The 19,947-nt window shown below is 46.5% G+C and overlaps 1 protein-coding gene across 2 annotated transcripts in view; it reads left to right on the top strand.

The window, feature by feature from the left end:
* The window catches only part of LOC147700540 (uncharacterized), an 87,276-nt gene extending 68,807 nt beyond the window's left edge, over nt 1-18,469 (top strand). For both annotated transcript variants that reach the window (XM_086929682.1, XM_086929683.1), the window contains one exon: nt 13,235-18,469. In XM_086929682.1, coding sequence (XP_086785808.1) covers nt 13,856-15,919 — 2,064 coding nt within the window. In that variant the 5' untranslated portion in view covers nt 13,235-13,855 and the 3' untranslated portion in view covers nt 15,920-18,469. The remainder of the gene's footprint in view (nt 1-13,234) is intronic.
* Nucleotides 18,470-19,947: the final 1,478 nt, after the last annotated feature.

Here is a 19,947-nt window from a genome sequence, read left to right as displayed (position 1 = left end):
CCTGGCTTGCAGGATGCCGCTTCTTCAGCTGCACACAGTCTCCTTCCCGATTGCAGAGTTGATAACCGACAACACAGGCCATGGAAGTGACTAGAGGTCACATCGGATGTCTGCCACAGTGATATGTGCCTCAAAAGGTTAGCTCTGGGCCCCCAGCCCTACTCTTTGATTCTCTTATCAGACCCATCTCCTTCCTGTGATGTGCCCAGACCCCGTCGCTGTGACCTCACTGGATCAAAGAACACCCATTGAAGTGTACAGGGAAAGCCTGGCTCTCCTCTCTCCAGCCTCACCCAGCTCACAGAAATGCAGCAGCACACAAACATGTCTGGGGGATTTCTGTACCTCTGCGTGTTTTCACCATGCAGGCCTACCAAATGGAACCCAAGATCCTTCTTGCGACGTATATGTAATCAAAAAGTATGTGTGAACCTATTACAGGAGTCAAAGCTGTATTGTGAACAGAAACCTATTAGGTTTCGTAATGAAGTCCTCACCCACTTGACCAACAATACCGTGAGTACGATGGACCTCCCACGCTCTCCCGGGTAAGCGTTTTCCTCCCCACAGGTTGTCTCACTACTATTGGCCCTTTCTCTTTTTTAGGGTCATACCCCTCTGCCGAATCACTCCAGGGAGCATTCGTGGCAAAACGCTGGGGTGAGAATACTTTTCTACTTTACGCTCCCACCACATAGTGTGTGGTGCTCGCTCTCTAGCTTCACCAGGCTTACGATCTATATTGATAAATCATCACCTGCACAGTACCACCAGTACTGTCACACCTTTGCAGTTTTTTAGTCATTTCACCCAGCACTTAAAATTCGGCATTTTTATGATTATTGTGAACCTAAGCAACTTGCTCAAAGACTCCATTTCATTGTCATACATGTTGTATGTCCAGGTATGCTTGGTGAGGGAATCCCCCTCGCACACTTAGAGCACCTTAGTGAGTGCGACACAGAGTCGAATCACACACTCACTTAATTGTTTTAACTTGCACCTACACTTATTAAGGTCCTGAGCAAAGCCAGCTTAATCTAAGGCACTGGCTGAAACATGTAGACCACATCTGGATGTAGGAGGTCTTAATTTTACCACCACAACATCCACCAGCCTTTTTTTTAAATGCTAACAGAGGCCCAGTTATTAAAATGTAATTTACCCTCGGGTACTGGGACCACTGTATAGCATTTTTAACTTCTCCATTCACACCACCACACTGCACTCTCAGTAACATACCTGCTCAGCTGTAATCAGGCGTCAAAGCACACCGGGGACACATTCGGTGTCACTGGGTGGGCCCGATGATGAAGCATGCCACCAACCAGGTTGGTGGGTGAGGGCTTCATGACTAAACTTAATGGATTACCATTCACAATACAGCTTTGACTCCTGTAATACGTTCACACAGTTAGTCCTTTTTGATTACATATAAATCCTTGGGGATACGGACTAGCTATCTAGTCCTCTCTCTCTTACTTGATACGCAAACCTTCTTGCGTCGTACCATTCCCAGGCACACGTACACCCAGTGCATGTATACAGCATACACACACTGAACAGTCCTGTTTCTTGTATGTAATGTACCTTTCATAGGCAAACATACATTTAACATGCATGCACTGCCCAGCACTGTATGCTCTATGTATTGTACCCCTCATAGGCAGACCTACACCCAGCACACGCATTCCGCACGCATGCGCTGATCAGCACTTCATCCTTCACTCACAGGCACCCATATACCCTGCATAGTAATGCATTATTCATGTGTTGTACACTTCTCTGCCAATCATACACCCAGCACAGATACCACTCCCACCACCGAGGGAAGCTTTTGTCTTCATACAAATGGCTGATTATTTGATCCTGGAGATTGGTGTTTACTTTTCTTTCTTTGACGGCAATGTTAAAGAATTTTGTAACGTGAACTGTCTGACAGTCAGGGTGTGCACACAACATGTACATAGCTTGTAAATGGACAGTACACATATGTCAAAATATTTCAGCAGTTAGGAAAGTGCACTGTTTCAATTCAAACGAAGATTTAAATAGGATCAAGGCAAATCCAAATATTTTACTTGGTGATGTGCGAATTATAAATATTTACTGAAAACAGATTTCAACACTTTATTGTTTCTACTCTGTATAGTTTTATCTGTAAAACTGAATGTGAGTGGGAATGTTTGTGGTCTTTTTATTATGTCTTTCTGTAATGACTGTGCACTACCAAATCATGCTTTATTTATTTATTTATATATTTATTAAAAGTGAGTTTTTAAATATGAAACATTCCTGCCCCGCCCTGATGACAGAGCAGTTAGTGAACTCAGAGGCAAGTCAGGGGCCATGTGCACTTCATTTGTTGGCTAGATTGTTATTATACATGGGGCAAATTGTAGTGTAATAAACCAAAGTAGTTTTTTAGGTCTCGTGACCTACAATGCGCGCAAGCGCATTGAGGGAGCGAGAATTCAAGTGCTCGAAATCCTCGTCAAACCAAGGGCTTCTTGCGCTGCGGTTTTCTTAGAGTTCACGTGAATCACGTGACCAAACAAGCACGCGCATTCACGGCCGCACAGCACATCAAAGGGCTTCGCTCAGCATGCGCTCTGCGGCTTCTCCTCCCCTAATTGCATTATCAGGTACGTGTTGGCTCACCCCCAAACCTTCTCTCAGTTTTCGTTTTGCTTACTCGCTGTGTGCCTCTCTACCCCTTCCATGCTGCTTAGTCATCTCCTTGTTGCCGTACGCTTTACTACGTCTCACTGGGTGCTTCTTTACTCCCTTCTCCGTGTTGCTCTGTCGGTGCTTCTTTGCCATCCCCCCTCCCCTTCTCACGCATTATTTCACTTTGTCTCCGTGCATTGCTAAATTTGAAGTCTCCGCTCTAAAACATTTGTACAAAAAAAAGCAATATCTTTAATACCTGTGCAGTAGTTTAGTAAAAATGCGCGTTTTTGCCGTACGCTTTCCTACGTCTCACTGGGTGCTTCTTTACTCCCTTCTATGGTTGCTCTGTCGGTGCTTCTTTGCCATCTCCCCTCCCCTTCTCACGCATTATTTCACTTTGTCTCCGTGCGTTGCTAAATTTGAAGTCTCCGCTCTAAAACATTTGTACAAAAAAAAGCAATATCTTTAATACCTGTGCAGTAGTTTAGTAAAAATGCGCGTTTAATAAAGCAAACATATTTAAATCACGTGACTGAGAAATAAACCTAACGAGGCGAGAAACGCCATTTGTTTTATAACGAGATCTCCATTTTCAACAAACACAATCGCCCCAAATAAATCAGGCTTTAAACACCTGCCTGGTCAGTTAGCATCGCTGGGACTCGTAACTTTTTAGAAGTGGTAAGACTGGTTTATTTATACACGTTTACATGTAGCTGGAGTGGCATTTCTAGAACTTTCTACCATCTGCTCAGAATGCGCCACCCTTCAAACAACAATGACTTGTTCTCCTTTTCACTTAATCCGCGGTCTCAAATGTGCTCTCTCTCTTCGCACTGGCATGCTTGATATGTTAGACTGTAAAGTTTACATTAATTTAATTGTCTATTTAATGTTTCTTACCAGAAAAAAATGCCACCATGTTATCTTAAAAACACATTGCTGCTACAAACTGTGCCTTTGTCTTTCTGTTATTTCATTACCACAGATTTGCTTTAAACTGCTCACCTTAAATTGCATTTTTTTTTCTTGCACTGTCTACTTTCCAACTTTACAGCAACGTCAGCTTATACCACTGTATAAAATATAGCTTGGCAAAAGCGTTAAAACCCGTAAGTTTCCAAGTGACTCACCGGTCAAAAAAGTCAAGTCGCATTGATAAACAAGCCACTAAAAACACACACGTTTCTGCCTGGGAGAAAACCGTGGGTTCACTTTTAATCATTATGTGCATTTTAACTTTACCATCCTCACATTTATTTAATTGACCTTCAGGCCGATAAGGAACTCGCGCATATATTTTTTTAAAAAAGGTACATTTCATTCAGAAGACGCTCAATGTCATCCTAGGACGACGCCTGGCCGGCCACAGGCCGGCCGTACTTTCAGTTTCCCTAATTATTCATGGCCGGCCGCAGGCCGGCCGTACTTTCAGTTTCCCGGCTTCTCCCCTCACCTTTCATCTTTACTTTCTTCTTTTATCCTCGCTCCTTTTCTCCAGTTTTCAGCACTCTCGCCTGTCTCTCTTCTACCTCGTCCTTTCTTCTCCCATATCCCCCATCACGTTCTCTCACCTTACCGTTTTTTCTGTTCTCTCTCCCCACAACCCCCACCTCTCCCTTCACTTGCTCTCCCCCCTCTCATTCCCCACTCCCTCCCCCTCCTCCACACCCCTTCGGAGTGAGGGAAGCAGACGTTCCTTTGCCTGTATTCTGGCGGAGCTCCTGCACCCCCTCCCGCATTATATTCCCTCTTCAGAGATAAGTATCACTCTGACTTGTTCAACATGTCGTTTCTTTATTGGTGTGTTTTGATACAGTTAAAGTTGTGAAGAGGAGCTACCCGTTTTGCAAGGAATTTACTCGCTCACCCCACTTTGGAGCACCCACTTCTGTAAAATCACGGAGAGCTTGAAATCGCATCTTCTTTGCATACTGTGCGTCTTTCAAAGCTCTTTTGATTTACCCCTTAGAAATTCAAGGGTTGGTAATACAGAATTTTAGCAATAGGCCCGTTGTGCGTACATTTTACAGGTGCAAGGAAGCCTGCATTAGTAACAGTTCATGAACGGTAAGAACTTTACACGTGCACTAATTATGGCTTTTTTCCAGTTGCAATGCGCCCTTAATGTGACAACAGCTTTGGGAATAAGACCACACTTTTTTTGCAACATTTCTCAATCCGATCTTATGGTGGAGAATGTGAAAACCCGTCAAATCGAAGATGTGCGTCATCACCTCAGTTCACAAATAGCATGACCTTTAGTTATGCAACTCCTCCACCCGTGCAAGCATTGAATCCTCCCGGTCTGGGCACCTCCCTGTGAGACATCCGCCCTGGGGGAAACTCAACTGCGACCCATGGACTGCTCTGCCTTCGTGCTGTCTGCAGTACAGACTCCATGAGAAGTGAACGAGTGCAGTTGGGGCTCCACCAAAACAGAACCGCAATAAGTCCATGATGATCACGAGTACAACCACCATTGAACAGCACAGCAACAGCGGGCCTACAGCATCTGCATCCAGCAGTCACATGCCAGAGCAGGTGCCCAACACTAATCAAAACTGAAAGGGACTATTCAGCACATCCATGTAAACTACACTAAAATCCAATGAAGCTAGGCCTCCTGGCTCCATGTTCAACCCTGAAGTGCAAATGAGTTAGCACATACTTTAAACAAGCACTGGCGTTGCCAGTAGGTCTTGCAGTAGGAAAGTTGGAGATATTGGTTTTGTAAATGACAAAGCCCTTTATGTTTTTAAAATGTGAACAAAAATAAAAGGCATTGTTATTTGCAATTGTAATAGCTCCAACTTTCCTACTGTGAGACCTATTGGCAACGCCAGTGCTTGTTTGTATAGCAGATATGCTGAACTTACATATTTAAAGGTGCTCTCATATGTAATAATGAAGAGAAACGTGACTCTGTGAAACACAATATCTTCCTAGGATCACCCAATTTGAGACCAGTTTGTGGGTCTAGTGTATTACTTTTAGGTCGAGTAGATTATTCACGGCACTAGGGCTGTAGATCTGGTAACATTTTTTATATTTTTCAAGGCCCGATAAAAAACCCTTATCAGGAGTCGGTGGCATAATGAAACATGAGGAAGCCCCCGGCAAGGTACATGGAGGGACCCCTGCTCCGATATAATCAGGAGCTTTCAGGCCAGAGGACTGTGCCGAGGGGCCTCCTGCAGCTTGGGGCCCCCCACCCCACACTGCAGGGGCTGCGGGGGCTGTGTTACGCTACTGTCCGGATTGGCCCGGTTTATGGGCCGGATTTTCCTCACTCCCACGTTGGTGAGCTGGCCATAATGATGACTGTTCTAACGCTGGGAGGCCTTCGGGTAGCTATGTGCTTTATAAGATTCACGGAATAGAATAGATTCTGTACCTTCAGGTTCAATTCCCTGGAAGCGTCTCATATGGACTAGACTTCCACGCATATTTCAGCAGCTAAAGACTGTGTGAAAGCAAAGAGATCAGCAGTATCCACAAATCTCGTATTTCCAATGGGGTTGTGGGTGGTGGGGTGAGGGGTTAGCTGCTGCTTTGCTGTTACCAGCCCAGTCATAACTATGAGGCAACTTGTAGTGAGGGTCAAGTCTTTTAGAACCAGGAATGGCACTCACTTCATTTTCTAAATGATCGTCCAATCGACGGGTGGTGGCGGAGCTTTGGGTGAACCATGCTTATGGTAAGGCTTAGGCAAGGAGACTTTAAAAACCAGCTGGACTGGCAAACCATGAGGTGAGGGAATTGGTGAGCCTCTGGACTGACCATCACCGTATCATCTGTGTATCTTATCGATGATCTTTTACTGGTGGAATTAAGTCGTCATTCAGCTGTAGTGGAATTGGCTCTAAATGCAAACCACTGTAGCTGTACAACAGGGACACCCCTGTAGCAGCAAGTGGTGTCTTATTAAACCTTAAATTTGAACTGTATCAGGTGATATCGTGTGGAGACCGCCGAACCCCGGGGGCTAGCGATGGCTTCAGTCAAGTCTGGAATGTCAGCCTGCCGCGCAAGTCGTGTCTTGTCAAGTGTTGTCAGTGTGTGGGTCTTCAGGGTCTGATCTATTTGCCTGATCTTGTGGAGACCAAGGTCGCCCATCAATAGGTGGCCCTCCAGGGGGTGGGACTCTAGAAGGGCCTCTAGCGTGCGAATCAGGGGAGTGAGTGCATGTCGAAGTTGAAGGAATTTGTAGAATTGTGTTTTATGTAGTTCAAATTCCGCCTGTAATTGCTGGAAGGATTTCAGTGTGGTGCCCTGTATCGAACCGAAGGTCGAGATCCCCACGAGGTCTCACCCCCCGGAACCCCCTGAAGGCGGCCACCCGGCAGAGATATGTACCCTGCCATAGTGGGGTATTCTGAGTGAATTTCCCATTCCAACCCATCTGTCGGACTTTAGCCCACCACAGCTGTATCGCGACTTTTCCGGCAGGTGGTATAAAATCCAGGCATGTGGCACTATATAGAAGGTGAAGGAGGGGAGCCCGTTCCATCGCTGTGTGCTCAATCGCGTATGCCTAGTCTGTGGGGGAGTTATACCACCATTCATTCACCACGAGTATTTGGGACGCCACATAATATAAGTAGACGGGTGCGATCCCCCCACAGTATGTGGATTGTGCACATGTGCGGAGAGCGACGCTAACTGCGCCACAGTTCCAAAGAAATTTGTTTTGTATGGTGTTGACTTGTGCGAACCAGGAGCGCGGAATAGGGTAAGGGAAGTTTTGGAGGTGATACAAGATACGGGGTAGTGACACCATCTTAAAGATGGCTGAGCACTCATATGAGGACTTGGGAAGAGAAGACCATATTGCTGTTTTGCCATTGAGACTGGTTAGCAATGGGGTTATATTATGTGCCCAGGAGACTTTGGGGCATGGGGACACGAAAATGGCGAGGTATTTAAAACCATCCGTTGCCTGGGAGAATTGTGAAGCCCACGTATCACGACCCTGGTGACCGCACACCACAAACAGCACAGATTTTGCGGGATTAGTGTGTAAGCCTGTAGTTTCCCCAAACACCCTGAGGATTTCCAGTATACGGGTGCCAGAGTACCAGGGGTCTGTTATAAAAAAGAGGACATCGTCTGCGTATAATGCGATACGGTCCGATCTCGACTGAGACCAGTCAAAACCACGGAGCACCAGGTCATTTCTATCCCACACCGCTGATGGCTCAACCGCAAGGGCAAACAATAACGGGGACAGAGGGCAGCCCTGTCGAGTGACTCTTTGGATGGGGAAGGGGTGGGAGCGGTGCCCCGCGATGCGCACTGACGCCGTTAGGTCGGTGTAGAGCAGGCACACATACGCAATGAAGCGCGGCCCAAAATTGATCGCTTCGAGCAATTGGAAGAGGTACACCCAGCTCAGCGACTCGAAAGCTTTGTCAATATCGGCCAAGAGCATGGCGGCTGGCCGACCGAGCCCTGGGGCAGCTGTCATTGTGTTATGTACCCTCCGGATATTGTGGCGGGTAGCTCTTTTAGGCATGAAACCCAACTGGTCGAGATGTATCAGATCTGTGACACATGCCCGTAGGCGATCGGCAAGGACTTTCCCCAAGAGGAGAGATGGTCTGGAGGGTGGCCAGGCTTGAGAAATAACACTATTTCCGCGTGTCGCCAATCCTGGTGCAAAATGGTTAGATCTGTGGCCTCCTGGATTGCCGCCAATAGATGGGGGCCTAAGAGGTTAATGTTCGGCCGTAGGAATTCCATTAGGACCAGGGGCGCGGCTGGGGTGTATCGCATTGAGGGCACCCGTCAGTTCGTCCACTGTAATAGGGGCCTCCAAATGTAAATGATCAGGGAGCTTCCACGGCAGAATGTCCGTGAGGAATTCCGCTATTAGTTCGGCCGAGATCTGTTCATGTTGTGCATAAAGAGTTGTAAAATGTTGCACAAATTCCCTGGCAACGCCCTCCAGTGACTTATATAAGGACCCATCTACGCCACGAATAGTGGGGACAATCTCCGGGTAGTCATCTGCCTGGCAGAGCCGGTGGAGCATTCTGCTTGACTTGTCGCCCCATTGATAAACCCAATGTTGTGATGCCTCCCAAATCTCCTTGCCCTCACCCATGAGATATTGCTGCAGTTCTTGTTGCACCTGTATCAGGTTGTGCCGTATAATAGGGCTAGGGTCTAGGTTAAGCTGCAAAGCCAGGGCCATCTGGTGCAACTCTAATGCCACCAGTTGCTTCCGCCGTGTGTATTTTTCTTTTGTGCGATAGCTGATTTTGGTACCCCGAACAGTAGGCTTGAGGGCTTCCTATGGGGTAGATCGGGATAGGGCGGAGGGGCCATTATTGCCTAGGTACGTGGTGATCGCCGTGCGAAGTATATTCTGATAATCTGGCACTGGAGATGCAAGGGAGACATGCGCCAACAGAAGTGGGGTTTGCGTGAGCATTTGTGGAATTGTAGAGTGACCGGGGAGTGATCAGAGAGCCCGCGGGGCTGATGTGTTACTTGTGAGAATATGTGAAGGAATATGCGAGGGGCAAAGAAATAGTTCAAACGGGACTGTGACCCGTGGACTGCGGACAAATATGTGTAGCTATCTTCTGCGGGGTGATATTCTCGCCAGACGTCAGCCCACCCAGGGTGGAAACCAATGTGTTCAATTTAGTAGGGCCCAGTAATGGTGGGCTGTCAGTACTGTGTTGCCGGTCCAATGGTCCCATTGTATCGTTCCAGTCACTCCACCAGAAGGGTGAAACCCCCTAGACGCCTAAAATCTTATCAAGGAAGGCTGTCTCTAGCGGGGGAGGGGCATAAATGCTTCCTATGGTAACCCTTTCCCCGTACAGCGTGCCCGTGACAAAGAGAAATCGACCCCTGGGATCTGCCTTGTGTACTCTGTGCTGAAACTGGACCATGTGATGTATTAAGATGGCTATCCCCCTGGAACCCCTGGTGAAACCCGCATGATACACATGATAAAAGCCAAAGCGGGCTAGAAATGGGGCTTTGGTACCCAGGAGGTGGTTTTCCTGCAAAAGTAGAATATCTGCCCCATACCTCTTCACCTGACGCTAAACAGTACCTCGTTTCACTTTGTTTAGGAGGCCCCTGACGTTGCATGAGACCACAGTAAGGTCCCCGAGAGGGGATACATCACCTAGCACCATTTTCTCTTGACTTGAAGACAATAGCAGCGAAGAGATCAAAACCTGAATGGTCTGTCTGCATATAACAATAAAGCACCAACATCCTAAATCTACATTCCCTTAAAACCACACCTCCCCCTACCCAACACTACCAGAAAATAGGAGTATCTGACGCGAAGTGAGGTACACCAGGCTCCCAACAGGGGTAGCCCGCGCCCTCACACCTAAAGGACCCTACCCACCCAAGAAACATGAGAACAAGAGGGGCACAATAAGTCTGTGACTCGGCAGTCCCATGGCCTAGCATCCACGCCCCCTGAAGGAAATTCATACAGGGAGCCTTAATAAACAACCATCAATGTCAACTTGCTGTTGGCTGCCTGTGATGCTCCAAAAAAGTTCACGGGGGCAGCTCCGGGCTCGCGGACAACCTGTCCGATCCGGAACCCCGTCGTTTCTTGGATTTGGTTCTCCTTGGTCGATGACCTTCGTGAGCTGCGTGAAGAGACAGAATCCACTAATGGCGGTGAACCTGACCGGAGCTGGGGGCGCTCGTCTGTCCCAGCAAAAATAGTCTCTGGAGTGTCGAAGAAGAATGACTTGAAGTTTTAGATCACTCGCATCCTGTCTGGATATAGCAGCATGTATTGTATGTTCAAGTCTCACAGCCTGCGCTTCGCAGCAGTGAAAGACTGGCTTTGCTGCTGGACCAGGCACGTATAATCCGGAAACACCATGATGGTCCGAGACTCGTGTTTGATACTGTCCTTATGTGTCCTGGCATAGCCCAAGATTGCATCTCAGTCGGCGTAGTTCAGGGTTTTGGCGATCACCAGCCTGGGATTTGCTCCAGGAGGAGGTTTTTGAATCAAGGGTCTGTGGGTACGTTCTACCATGAAGGACAAGGACAGGCGATCTTTTGGCATGAGGTCCGTGAGCCACCGGGTGATTAAGCCGATCATGGAAGCACCCTCACAGCCCTCAGGCAGGCCCACAAAGCGTAAGTTGTTGCGTCTCGCTTGGGTCTCTGCATCTTCCACCCTGGAGGCCAGCTCCTGCGACACCACAGTGAGTTTGTTAACCTTTTTCTGGAGGGTGGAAACCGTATCTTCCATTGTCGAGACCCTTGTTTCCGCCTCTGTTATGCGATCGACAGCCTTACGGAGACCTTGATGGAGGAATGAGACCCCCGACCCTACTGCTCTGATCTTGGCGTCCAGCATATCCCTATCAATTTTAATCGCTGCTGGGAGGGCTGCATTTTCAGGTGCCGAACTTGTCCCCTCGCCCCGCGTGGGGCCCCCAGTGGGCATAGTGTACTGGTCCAGGGTGCCCTGCTTGGGGCCAGCTGTATTGGGCTTATGTTGGCCCATCGTTGAGGGAGTCCAAATTTGTTTAGGCCGCTCAAGGGATATGGGACAATAATCCAGGGCTGTACGTGTACCACGGAAAGTGTTGCCACAGTGTAGGAGAAAAGCTGTTAGATCGGGATATGCCTCGACCCATGCGCAGGACTGATGCTGCAGAAGAGGGAGGGCCACAGGCCCAGCAAAGTACGAGCCGCCAATGCTATCACTGCACACTCACTCCACTAGCAATAGGTGCCACTTCCTGAGTGAGGGCCGCAATGGGCGCACCTGGTGATTTCAAAGATGGAAAGACCAGGAGCCGTGCGGGGTCGTATGCCAAGGCGTGGGGCGTCCCACGGAGGGCACCACGCTGTAGAAAATGCCAGTCCAGTAGAGTCCCTTCTAGGCCACCACCCGCCAGGCCGCACCCTGGGGATCCCGGGCAGGCCGGGGTCCCTTCGCCCGCTCAGATGGCAACATGGTCGCATACACCACAGTCTAGGCTCCCCCCCGGGGGTCCACGTGAGGCTCAGCCGGCCATGTCAGGAGATCCGGGTGCGAAAATCTGTGGGAGGCTCCGGTCCAGGCCCATCCGGCTATGCAATGCCTCTACCATGTAGGGGGGGAGAGAAAGCATTGGCGATATGACATCTGATGACGTGCAGGCTATCACCGCCACCAAGCGCTCTTCTCTGGGGGCTGCCGTCCAGCCCCGGCACCTCCCGATGCGTCACCCTCCGAAGCCAGTCCAGGCGGAGCTCAGCAAGGCCGCACAGCCGCTCACGGCCAGTCTCAGGATCCGGGACCCAGACGCTAGAGGGCCGTGGTGGCTGCAGCGGCCCCACGGCAGGTAGGAACTCTGGGCACCCCAACAATTCAACTGCATAGGGGGGCCCCAGCCACACCATCTGGCAAGCGTCAGCAAACGATGGCGGAGCCTCGGGAGGAGGGAGGGGCAGGCCGTGTCTGCCGCCAAGTCCAGGCTCCCCTCGGCAATCCGCACATAGGGGTGCTGGAGGTCTTGCCACCCTCCTCACCTCTGCAGCCTTCACCTCTGCGTCAGGGCCTGGCCTCAAGTTCCGCAGCGATATCTTGTAATGCGGCTGGGGCGCCAAAAGGGAGACTTGGCTGCTGCCTTTCCGGAGTGCGCCCACCAGGAGAACTCCCACCGCAGCTCGGCCACCTCTGGCAGCAGTCGGGGGCACCAGCGGTATCGATGTGGCACCTTTGGCCAGGATTCATGTAGGATTACAGCAGGATTATGACATGAACGCACAAAGCCCAGTTAGGCTACGTCCGCCATGATGGCTGTCCAAGCCACGCCCTCCGGCCTTTGCCATTTTAAGCTGCTTCTAAGTCCATTCGGCACTGCCCTGTCCCGCTTCTGCTGAAACTGACTTCTTGATAATGAGGCTGAAGCAATGTAACTACACTTATATGCTGGGAGGTAGTAGATCAAAAGAGTGCAGCCTCTCCTCCACCTGTAGTTTGGTAGCCGCCTACACCCACTGCTGTGACATAAACAATTCTGTTTCACTCGGTGGGAGAGTTACCGTCCCACAGGACCGCCACCTCCACACACCACTCTTCTCTACGGGTCTCACGCCATCATGTCCTGGTCTTTTTATTGCCTTTTTCAATAGCGTGAAGTTAGAATTCTTTATGATGCGGCTACCTCTTCTTACTTCACAACTGCTGGTTTGTCCAATCCCAGACCATAAATTACAATTTCATTATCAGAGCCTTGTACATTGCTGGTCTTGTTGTTCAAACGATTGGTCAGTTATTATAAGGAGATCAGTAGTTCTGCAGTCTCATTTTAAGCTGCCAGCGATTTTGAGTGGACCAGGCAGAGCAGCAGTGACACCATTAACTGTTAATTGCTTCACATTCTTTACCTTAAAAGACTTCAGACCCCTACTGCCCCTGTGATCCTATGAGGGAAGCGACTTGTGCTCCAATTTTCAGCACAAGCACACAGTGTCTTGGTAGTTCACAAAATAAGATCATTAATGTTATTTGTGTTTCATTGTACATGCAGAAACTAACAGAGAAACTATTTTAACCCAACAGGTATTAAAGCTTGAGCAGAAACTGATACCGGAACACCTGTGATAAATCACCTGAAGAATGACACTGCTAAAAATGTAATGAAAAGCATGTGAAGGTTCATCATTGAAAGTGACACACGGTCGAAAACTAGTCAGGAACTGAGAGTGGTGAAATGACAGAATGTGAAAATGGGTTGAGTCATCCATCAAATGTGTGGTCACATCCTGAGAACCATCTCAGAAATTAAACCAATTTACTGAATCCCGGACTCTTTGGAGCTATAGTTATTTCCTCCTATTACCTGACAAAATGCTACTGAAGAACTACAGTGTTGTTGCTAAAGTGTAAAATATCTGATTCAGAAGATTGATCTAAACATGAGAGAAGCATTTGAGTCATGATGTCTGTGTGCGTAATTTAGAGACCTCACTAGTGACAGCCCAGAGTTTACTAACCACAGCTGGCAGCCATCTGAGCATCCTGTACAGTTGATATAACTTACTTTCCTAGGGTTATTATCAATAAATGGCAGAGTTTGCTTGCCTCAGCTGACAGAGCCTAGTATCCACAGATAACAAAGATAGTCATCTTCAGAGGAGAACTTACTTTCCTTTTTTGTGCTCTCAGAACCTATAGGTGACCATGCTTACCTCCCACAGTTTACACAAGAAAATGCTTCTAAGTGAGAAAGTATATCAGTGCTCTGAATGTGACATAGGGTTCAGGTTTAAGTACCAACTTATCATCCATGAGAGAATACATACAGGTGACAAGCCCTTCCAGTGCTCTGAATGTGACAAAATGTTCAGGTTCAAGTACCAACGTATCCTCCATGAGAGAATACATACAGGTGACAAGCCCTTCCAGTGCTCCAAATGTGTGAAAAAGTTCAGGTTAAAGCACCAATGTATCGTCCATGAGAGAATACATACAGGTGACAAGCCCTTCCAGTGCTCTGAATGTGACAAAAGGTTCAGGTTCAAGACCCAACTTATCATCCATGAGATCATTCATACAGGTGACAAGCCCTTCCAGTGCTCTGAATGTGGGAAAAAGTTCAGTATAAAGCACCAACTTATCGTCCATCAGAGACTACATGTGGGAAACAAACCCTTCCAGTGCTCTGAATGTGGGAAAAGGTTCAATTATAAAGCAGACCTATCATACCACGAGAGAACACACACAGGTTATAAGCCACACCAGTGCTCTGAATGTGGGAAAACCTTCTGCCAGAAAGGACAGCTTTCTGTCCATGAAAGAACACACACTGGTGAGAAACCCTACCAGTGCTCTGAATGCAACATTAGTTTCAGTACTAAAGGCAGTCTGACTCAACATGAGAAAACACACACAGGTGAGAAACCCTACCAGTGCTCTGAATGCAACATTCGTTTCAGTAATAAAACCAATCTGAAAGAACATGAAAAAACACATACAGGGGAAAAACCTCATCAATGCATTGAGTGTGGGAAAAGGTTCAGACTGAAAGGAAGTCTTACTATTCACATAAGAATACACACAGGAGAGAAGCCATATCAGTGCAGTGAATGTGGGAAAAGGTTCCACACAAAGGGTTATCTCTCTAAGCATGAAAGAATCCATACAGGCGAGAAACCCTTTCATTGCACTGAGTGTGATAAAAGCTTTTGTCATAGAAGTGTCATGAAAACACATTTAAGAAAGCACGCAGATGAAAAACCATTTCAAGACAATAAATATAGGACAAGCAACACTGTCCCTAGAAGAACACACATAGGTGAGAAGAAACATGTTTGTACTGAATGTGGGAAAGGATTTAGGCTTAAGAGGGTTCTTAACATCCATTTAAGAGTGCATACAGGTGAGAAACCTTATCAGTGCTCTGAATGTAAGAAAAGGTTTCCTCAGAAAAGCGGGCTCACAGTCCATGAGAGAACGCATACAGGGGAGAAACCTTTTCAGTGCTCAGAATGTAGCAAACGTTTTAGTTCTAGTGAGACACTGAAAATTCATGAGAGAATCCATACAGGTGAAAAACCATATAGGTGCAGTGAATGTGGGAAAAGTTACCGTCAACTTGCGCATTTACTTGTACACACAAGAAGCATACACACAGGAAGAGAAAAACTACATCACTGTACAAAATGTGGGAAAAGCTACTTTTACAAAGGCCAACTTACACTACATGAAAAAACACACACCGGTGAGAAACCATGTCAGTGCAGTGAATGTGGGAAAAGATTCTGTGATAACGTTTATCTAATCCAACATGGGCGAACGCATACTGGTGAGAAACCTTATCAGTGCAGTGAATGTGGGAAAAGTTTTAGATGGGTAGGACATCTTAATGTCCACAAGCGTTGTCATAGTGGAGAAAAGCCATATCAATGCAACGAATGTGGCAGATGTTTCAGCCGTAAGCACCACCTTACTAGTCACGAAAGACTACACACAGGGGAGAAACCTTATCATTGTACTGAATGTGACAAAAGCTTTAGCCAAAAATTTGTACTTACTGTGCATCTGAGGACTCATACTGGTGAAAAACCTTACAGATGTGCTGTATGTGAAAAAAGATTTAACCATCTGGGAGATCGTTTGAAACATGAGGGAATACATTCTGTAGATAAACGTTACAAGTGTATAGAATGTGGGAAAGGGTTTACACAGAAAATAGGTCTTACTTCCCATCAGAGACAACATATGGAAAAGAAAACAAAGACTTAACATCTAATAGCTACAAAATATAGGATGGAAAACTGAAGGTTGAATTAATCTTGTACTCCTTATAATACTGAACAGAATCTTCCAGAATCAAGTTTGCATTGTTACATATACAAAACAGTAACACAGGACCAGAGACAATAACTTATGTGCAAGAACATTCACCGTACAATGAGACGTTTAAAAAATCAGGAAAGATGTCTAATTTACCCTACAAGAGATGGGATGTAAAAGGGAATCCAAAGTCAGAGCAAAGATGAAGTAGAAACATTTGGAAACCTTGTATTGGTAAACTGAAGTTTGGAAGCAATTGTACCTCTGACGCATACTTCTAACTGCAGATTCCTCACCTAGTGAGTCCTCACTTTGCAAATCTCTCCAAACACCTGACCCCCCACAGTAGCTCCTACCCGGCAGTAAATGCCGGGTAAATGCCAACTGGTGGTATCCCTATCCCATCCCAACCAAGAACCATCTAATCTCCACAACTGCCTCTCCAAAATCCATGGGTGGATGAATAAATCAGCTTTGAAACTCAACGGATCTAAGACAGAAATCATGCTTCTTGGTCAAAAAGGGCCCACCCTTCCCCCTAACATCTGGCCCACCTGCCTGGGAGAACACTCGGCCCCTAAAAGTGAGATCAAGAGCTTGGGAATCTGGATAGAGAAAGACCTGTCCTTCAAAACCCAAGCCAAAAAAACCGCTGGGGTCTATTTTGGGCTTCTTAGATCAGTCAGAAAAATCCTGCCCCTGCTCCCATAAATATCCCGGAAACTGCTTATCCAAGGTCTGATTCTTTCTAGGTTGGATTACAGCAATGCCATCTACCTGGGAGCTCCCAAAGCCACCCTCAACAAATTACAAAGAATTCAGACCGCCGCGGCCCGGCTTCTTACCAACACCCCGGCCAGATCCTCGGCCAAACCAGCTCTGAAGCTCCTTCACTGGCTCCCAATAAGAGAAAGAGTAAAATTCAAATGGTACCCTCGGATTCCATCACAACTCCATCACACCACAGATCAGGCAGATCAGGTGGACATAGAGTAGCATAAGAGACCCTGCCCATTTATGAAGGTTTATCTTTTTCCTGCCTAAAGATGAGGATCTGAAGCTCCGCTCTTGCTGGTTGAAATTTTTCATTTACATTTTTTGAGAAGTAACTGTGCAGAGATGTTATCCCCTAATATGACAGAATTCAAATCATGCTGTTATCAATTTTAGAATTTTATATATTTCATATATAATGGTTGTCCTAGTTACATGGTTTTATCTTAATTTATTCACAATGTATGGCTTTAAAGGAAAATGCTTTAATTATATACCAGTGAAATGTTTGCTCTGAGGTATTGTGATAATAGTGATTACACGAGTAAGTGATTCTAGTTGATTTTGAACATACGTACATTGGCTTCTGTTATTTACTTTCAACAATCTGCTAATAAAGTCTAACAGAAGTACAAAAGAGGAGACAGAAGCGCTAGTTGTTTTTTAGCATGATCTTACAACCATTTCTGCACATAAGGTTATGAAAGCTCTGAACATGTATTGTGCCCTGAGAGGGCGTTGAACCAGGCAGGAGGAGGTGCTGCTGGGGCACAGCTGAGACAGTGATATCAACAACTTCCCTTTCAAAGGAAACTGCTTCTGCACATTTATCTAAGTGCAGCTTATTGAAGGACGTGGACCTAGCCACCTAGAACAGAACTCTTTTTGTTCTGCCAAGGTATATGGGTGTGACTTTCAGGGAGATTATCTAACATGACTCCATAGGATTCCTACTAGTACTTAGTTTAGCCTTGGCAGATGAAGGGGGAGAGGGGTTGGGAAACTAACTTTCTAAAAAATGTGCTGGATTTTAATAATCATGTTGCAATACTTCTTTTCTGTTTGATAGTAAACATATTGGCTGCTTTCCTGATTGTTTTAAAAAAATGTAAATTGATACTTGTATAGCGCACTACTCACCCACAAGGGTCTCAAGGCGCTTGTACGAATACCGCTGTGGAACCCGTCCTGGTTTCCCTGTGAGGCGTCCACTCCTGGGCACCCCCAGGGTGAAGGCCAGGCATCCTTAGCGTTGTGGGGCCGTTGTGGAGATTAAGCAAGCTATTGCCCAGAGTTGCAGAGTGGGACTCAATGATTGGAATAGGCACCGAGGCGAGAATTATCAGGTCCGTGGAATTTTTGAGCCCAAGACCCGCCGAGGCGGGGAATTGAACCCTGGTCCCGGGCTAGACCTCTGCATCAGGGTCTGCCGCTCCAATCATTGAGATATAGGTACCACTATTCATATTGTGTGCACTAGGATAGGTTTTCAGCTTTAAATAAAAATATATAAACGCTTTGTAGTAATTCACACAGGAAGCTTCATATAAGTTCTTGAAGTATCTTTAAGGAGGAAATCATTTCATGCAGCAACCCTCAGCTGTACAACTCAATACTGGTTAACATTGGAACATTAACTGTGATGCAATTCCACTGCATCATGGCTGCATCAACCAATTCTAAATATTACCACATATCTTCCCCCCTATGGAATCGAAAAGAAAAGATGAGAAAATATGAAAAAATATTAGAGAAAACAATCAACCTAAGAAACACATGTATTACAGGAAAACAGAATATTTACAAAACACAAAACAAAATACATATAAAAACATCACATTATAAATTAGATACTTTGCACAGATTACCAAAACTCCACTTCTTGCCATCATCCAGTTCAGCCACAGAACCTCTGACAGAAACTACTTTATGCGGCTGAGAAAACTTACTCTCTCCTTTCTTCACAAATCCAAACTTTCTTACAACTACCCAATCACCTTCCTCAAACACCAACTCCTTAGCACTTTTTCTACTGTCAAAATCCATCTTATTACGCCACTGACAATCTACAACTTTTGACCTCATCCTTTCTCTATCGACCCAAACCTGATTCTTCTCCTTCAACCAGATCGGAGACTCCTTAGTACCCGGCTCTTTGCCCTTCAAAGCAACAAAAGGAGAGACTCCAGTCACTGAATAAGGCGTAATCCTATGACCCCACATCATTCTCCGTAATTCATCTTTCCATGACAATCCATTAGCCAGAGAAAGTTGAATACAATCCATCACTATCGGGTTCATCCTTTCCACAAGTCCATTGGCTTGTGGATGGAACAAAGCCACTCTATCATGACTAGACTAGAAAACTACTATTAAACAAAGAGAGAGTAAGGGTATAGCAGATCACTCTCGTACCCCCCAGAGATGACTACAAAAACAACTAGAGAGTGAAAGAACAAACCACACTTAAAAAGAAATTAAGGTGGAAAGCAAGAGATAGACAGAAGGTGAAGGAGAACCAAAAAGGTTTTGTAAGAACCCTCACTCACCACCTAGTGGTGACATGCTTCATCACTGGGTTCCCACTGGAAAGACCTAGCGTCTTTCCAGTGTGCTACAACGCCTGTTTTGCAGCGGAGCTGGTTGTTGTGAGTGTTGAGGGTGAAAACGTGAAGAAACCAAAAAGTGCTATGTGAGTGCAAATTAAAAAGTGCGTAGTTGTGACAGTAAACTATTTTATTCAAGGTCCAACTAGCACTAGTAAAAACAATGTTGAGTGGAGACTAAGGTAAGGTATCTGTAATTAAAGACACCTAGTCCACTGGGTGAAAAAAATGGTCGACATGTTTCTGCTGTTGGTGAGCCCAAATCGCTCAGCTTTCGTCAGGACCAAAGGACAGTGATCCTCCGGTGGTATGCGCACTCTAAGGTGCACCCAACCGTAAGGAATGTTATGTGAAAAAAAGATTTAAAATATCAGGAAAATTGTTCCAAAATAAATAACGGCTTAGAGCCGGTTGTGACCCACGCAGCCAGTCGCTGGGGTCTGTACTTTTAGAGGAAGACAAACTCTCCTCATGGGCAAAAACGCGGTGGAGGGAAAGCGTCACGTCGCGTTTGTTTCCGCTGACGACTCCCCACTCGGGACCTGAGTTTGTCGAACACCGCGGCCCCAAAACAGGCGTTGTAGCACACTGGAAAGA

The sequence above is a fragment of the Lissotriton vulgaris genome, chromosome 7 (assembly GCF_964263255.1).
Source record: "Lissotriton vulgaris chromosome 7, aLisVul1.2, whole genome shotgun sequence".
NCBI lineage: Eukaryota > Metazoa > Chordata > Amphibia > Caudata > Salamandridae > Lissotriton > Lissotriton vulgaris.
The sequence above is the reverse complement of the archived record's forward strand: the minus strand, read 5'-3'. Positions and strand labels throughout refer to the sequence as shown.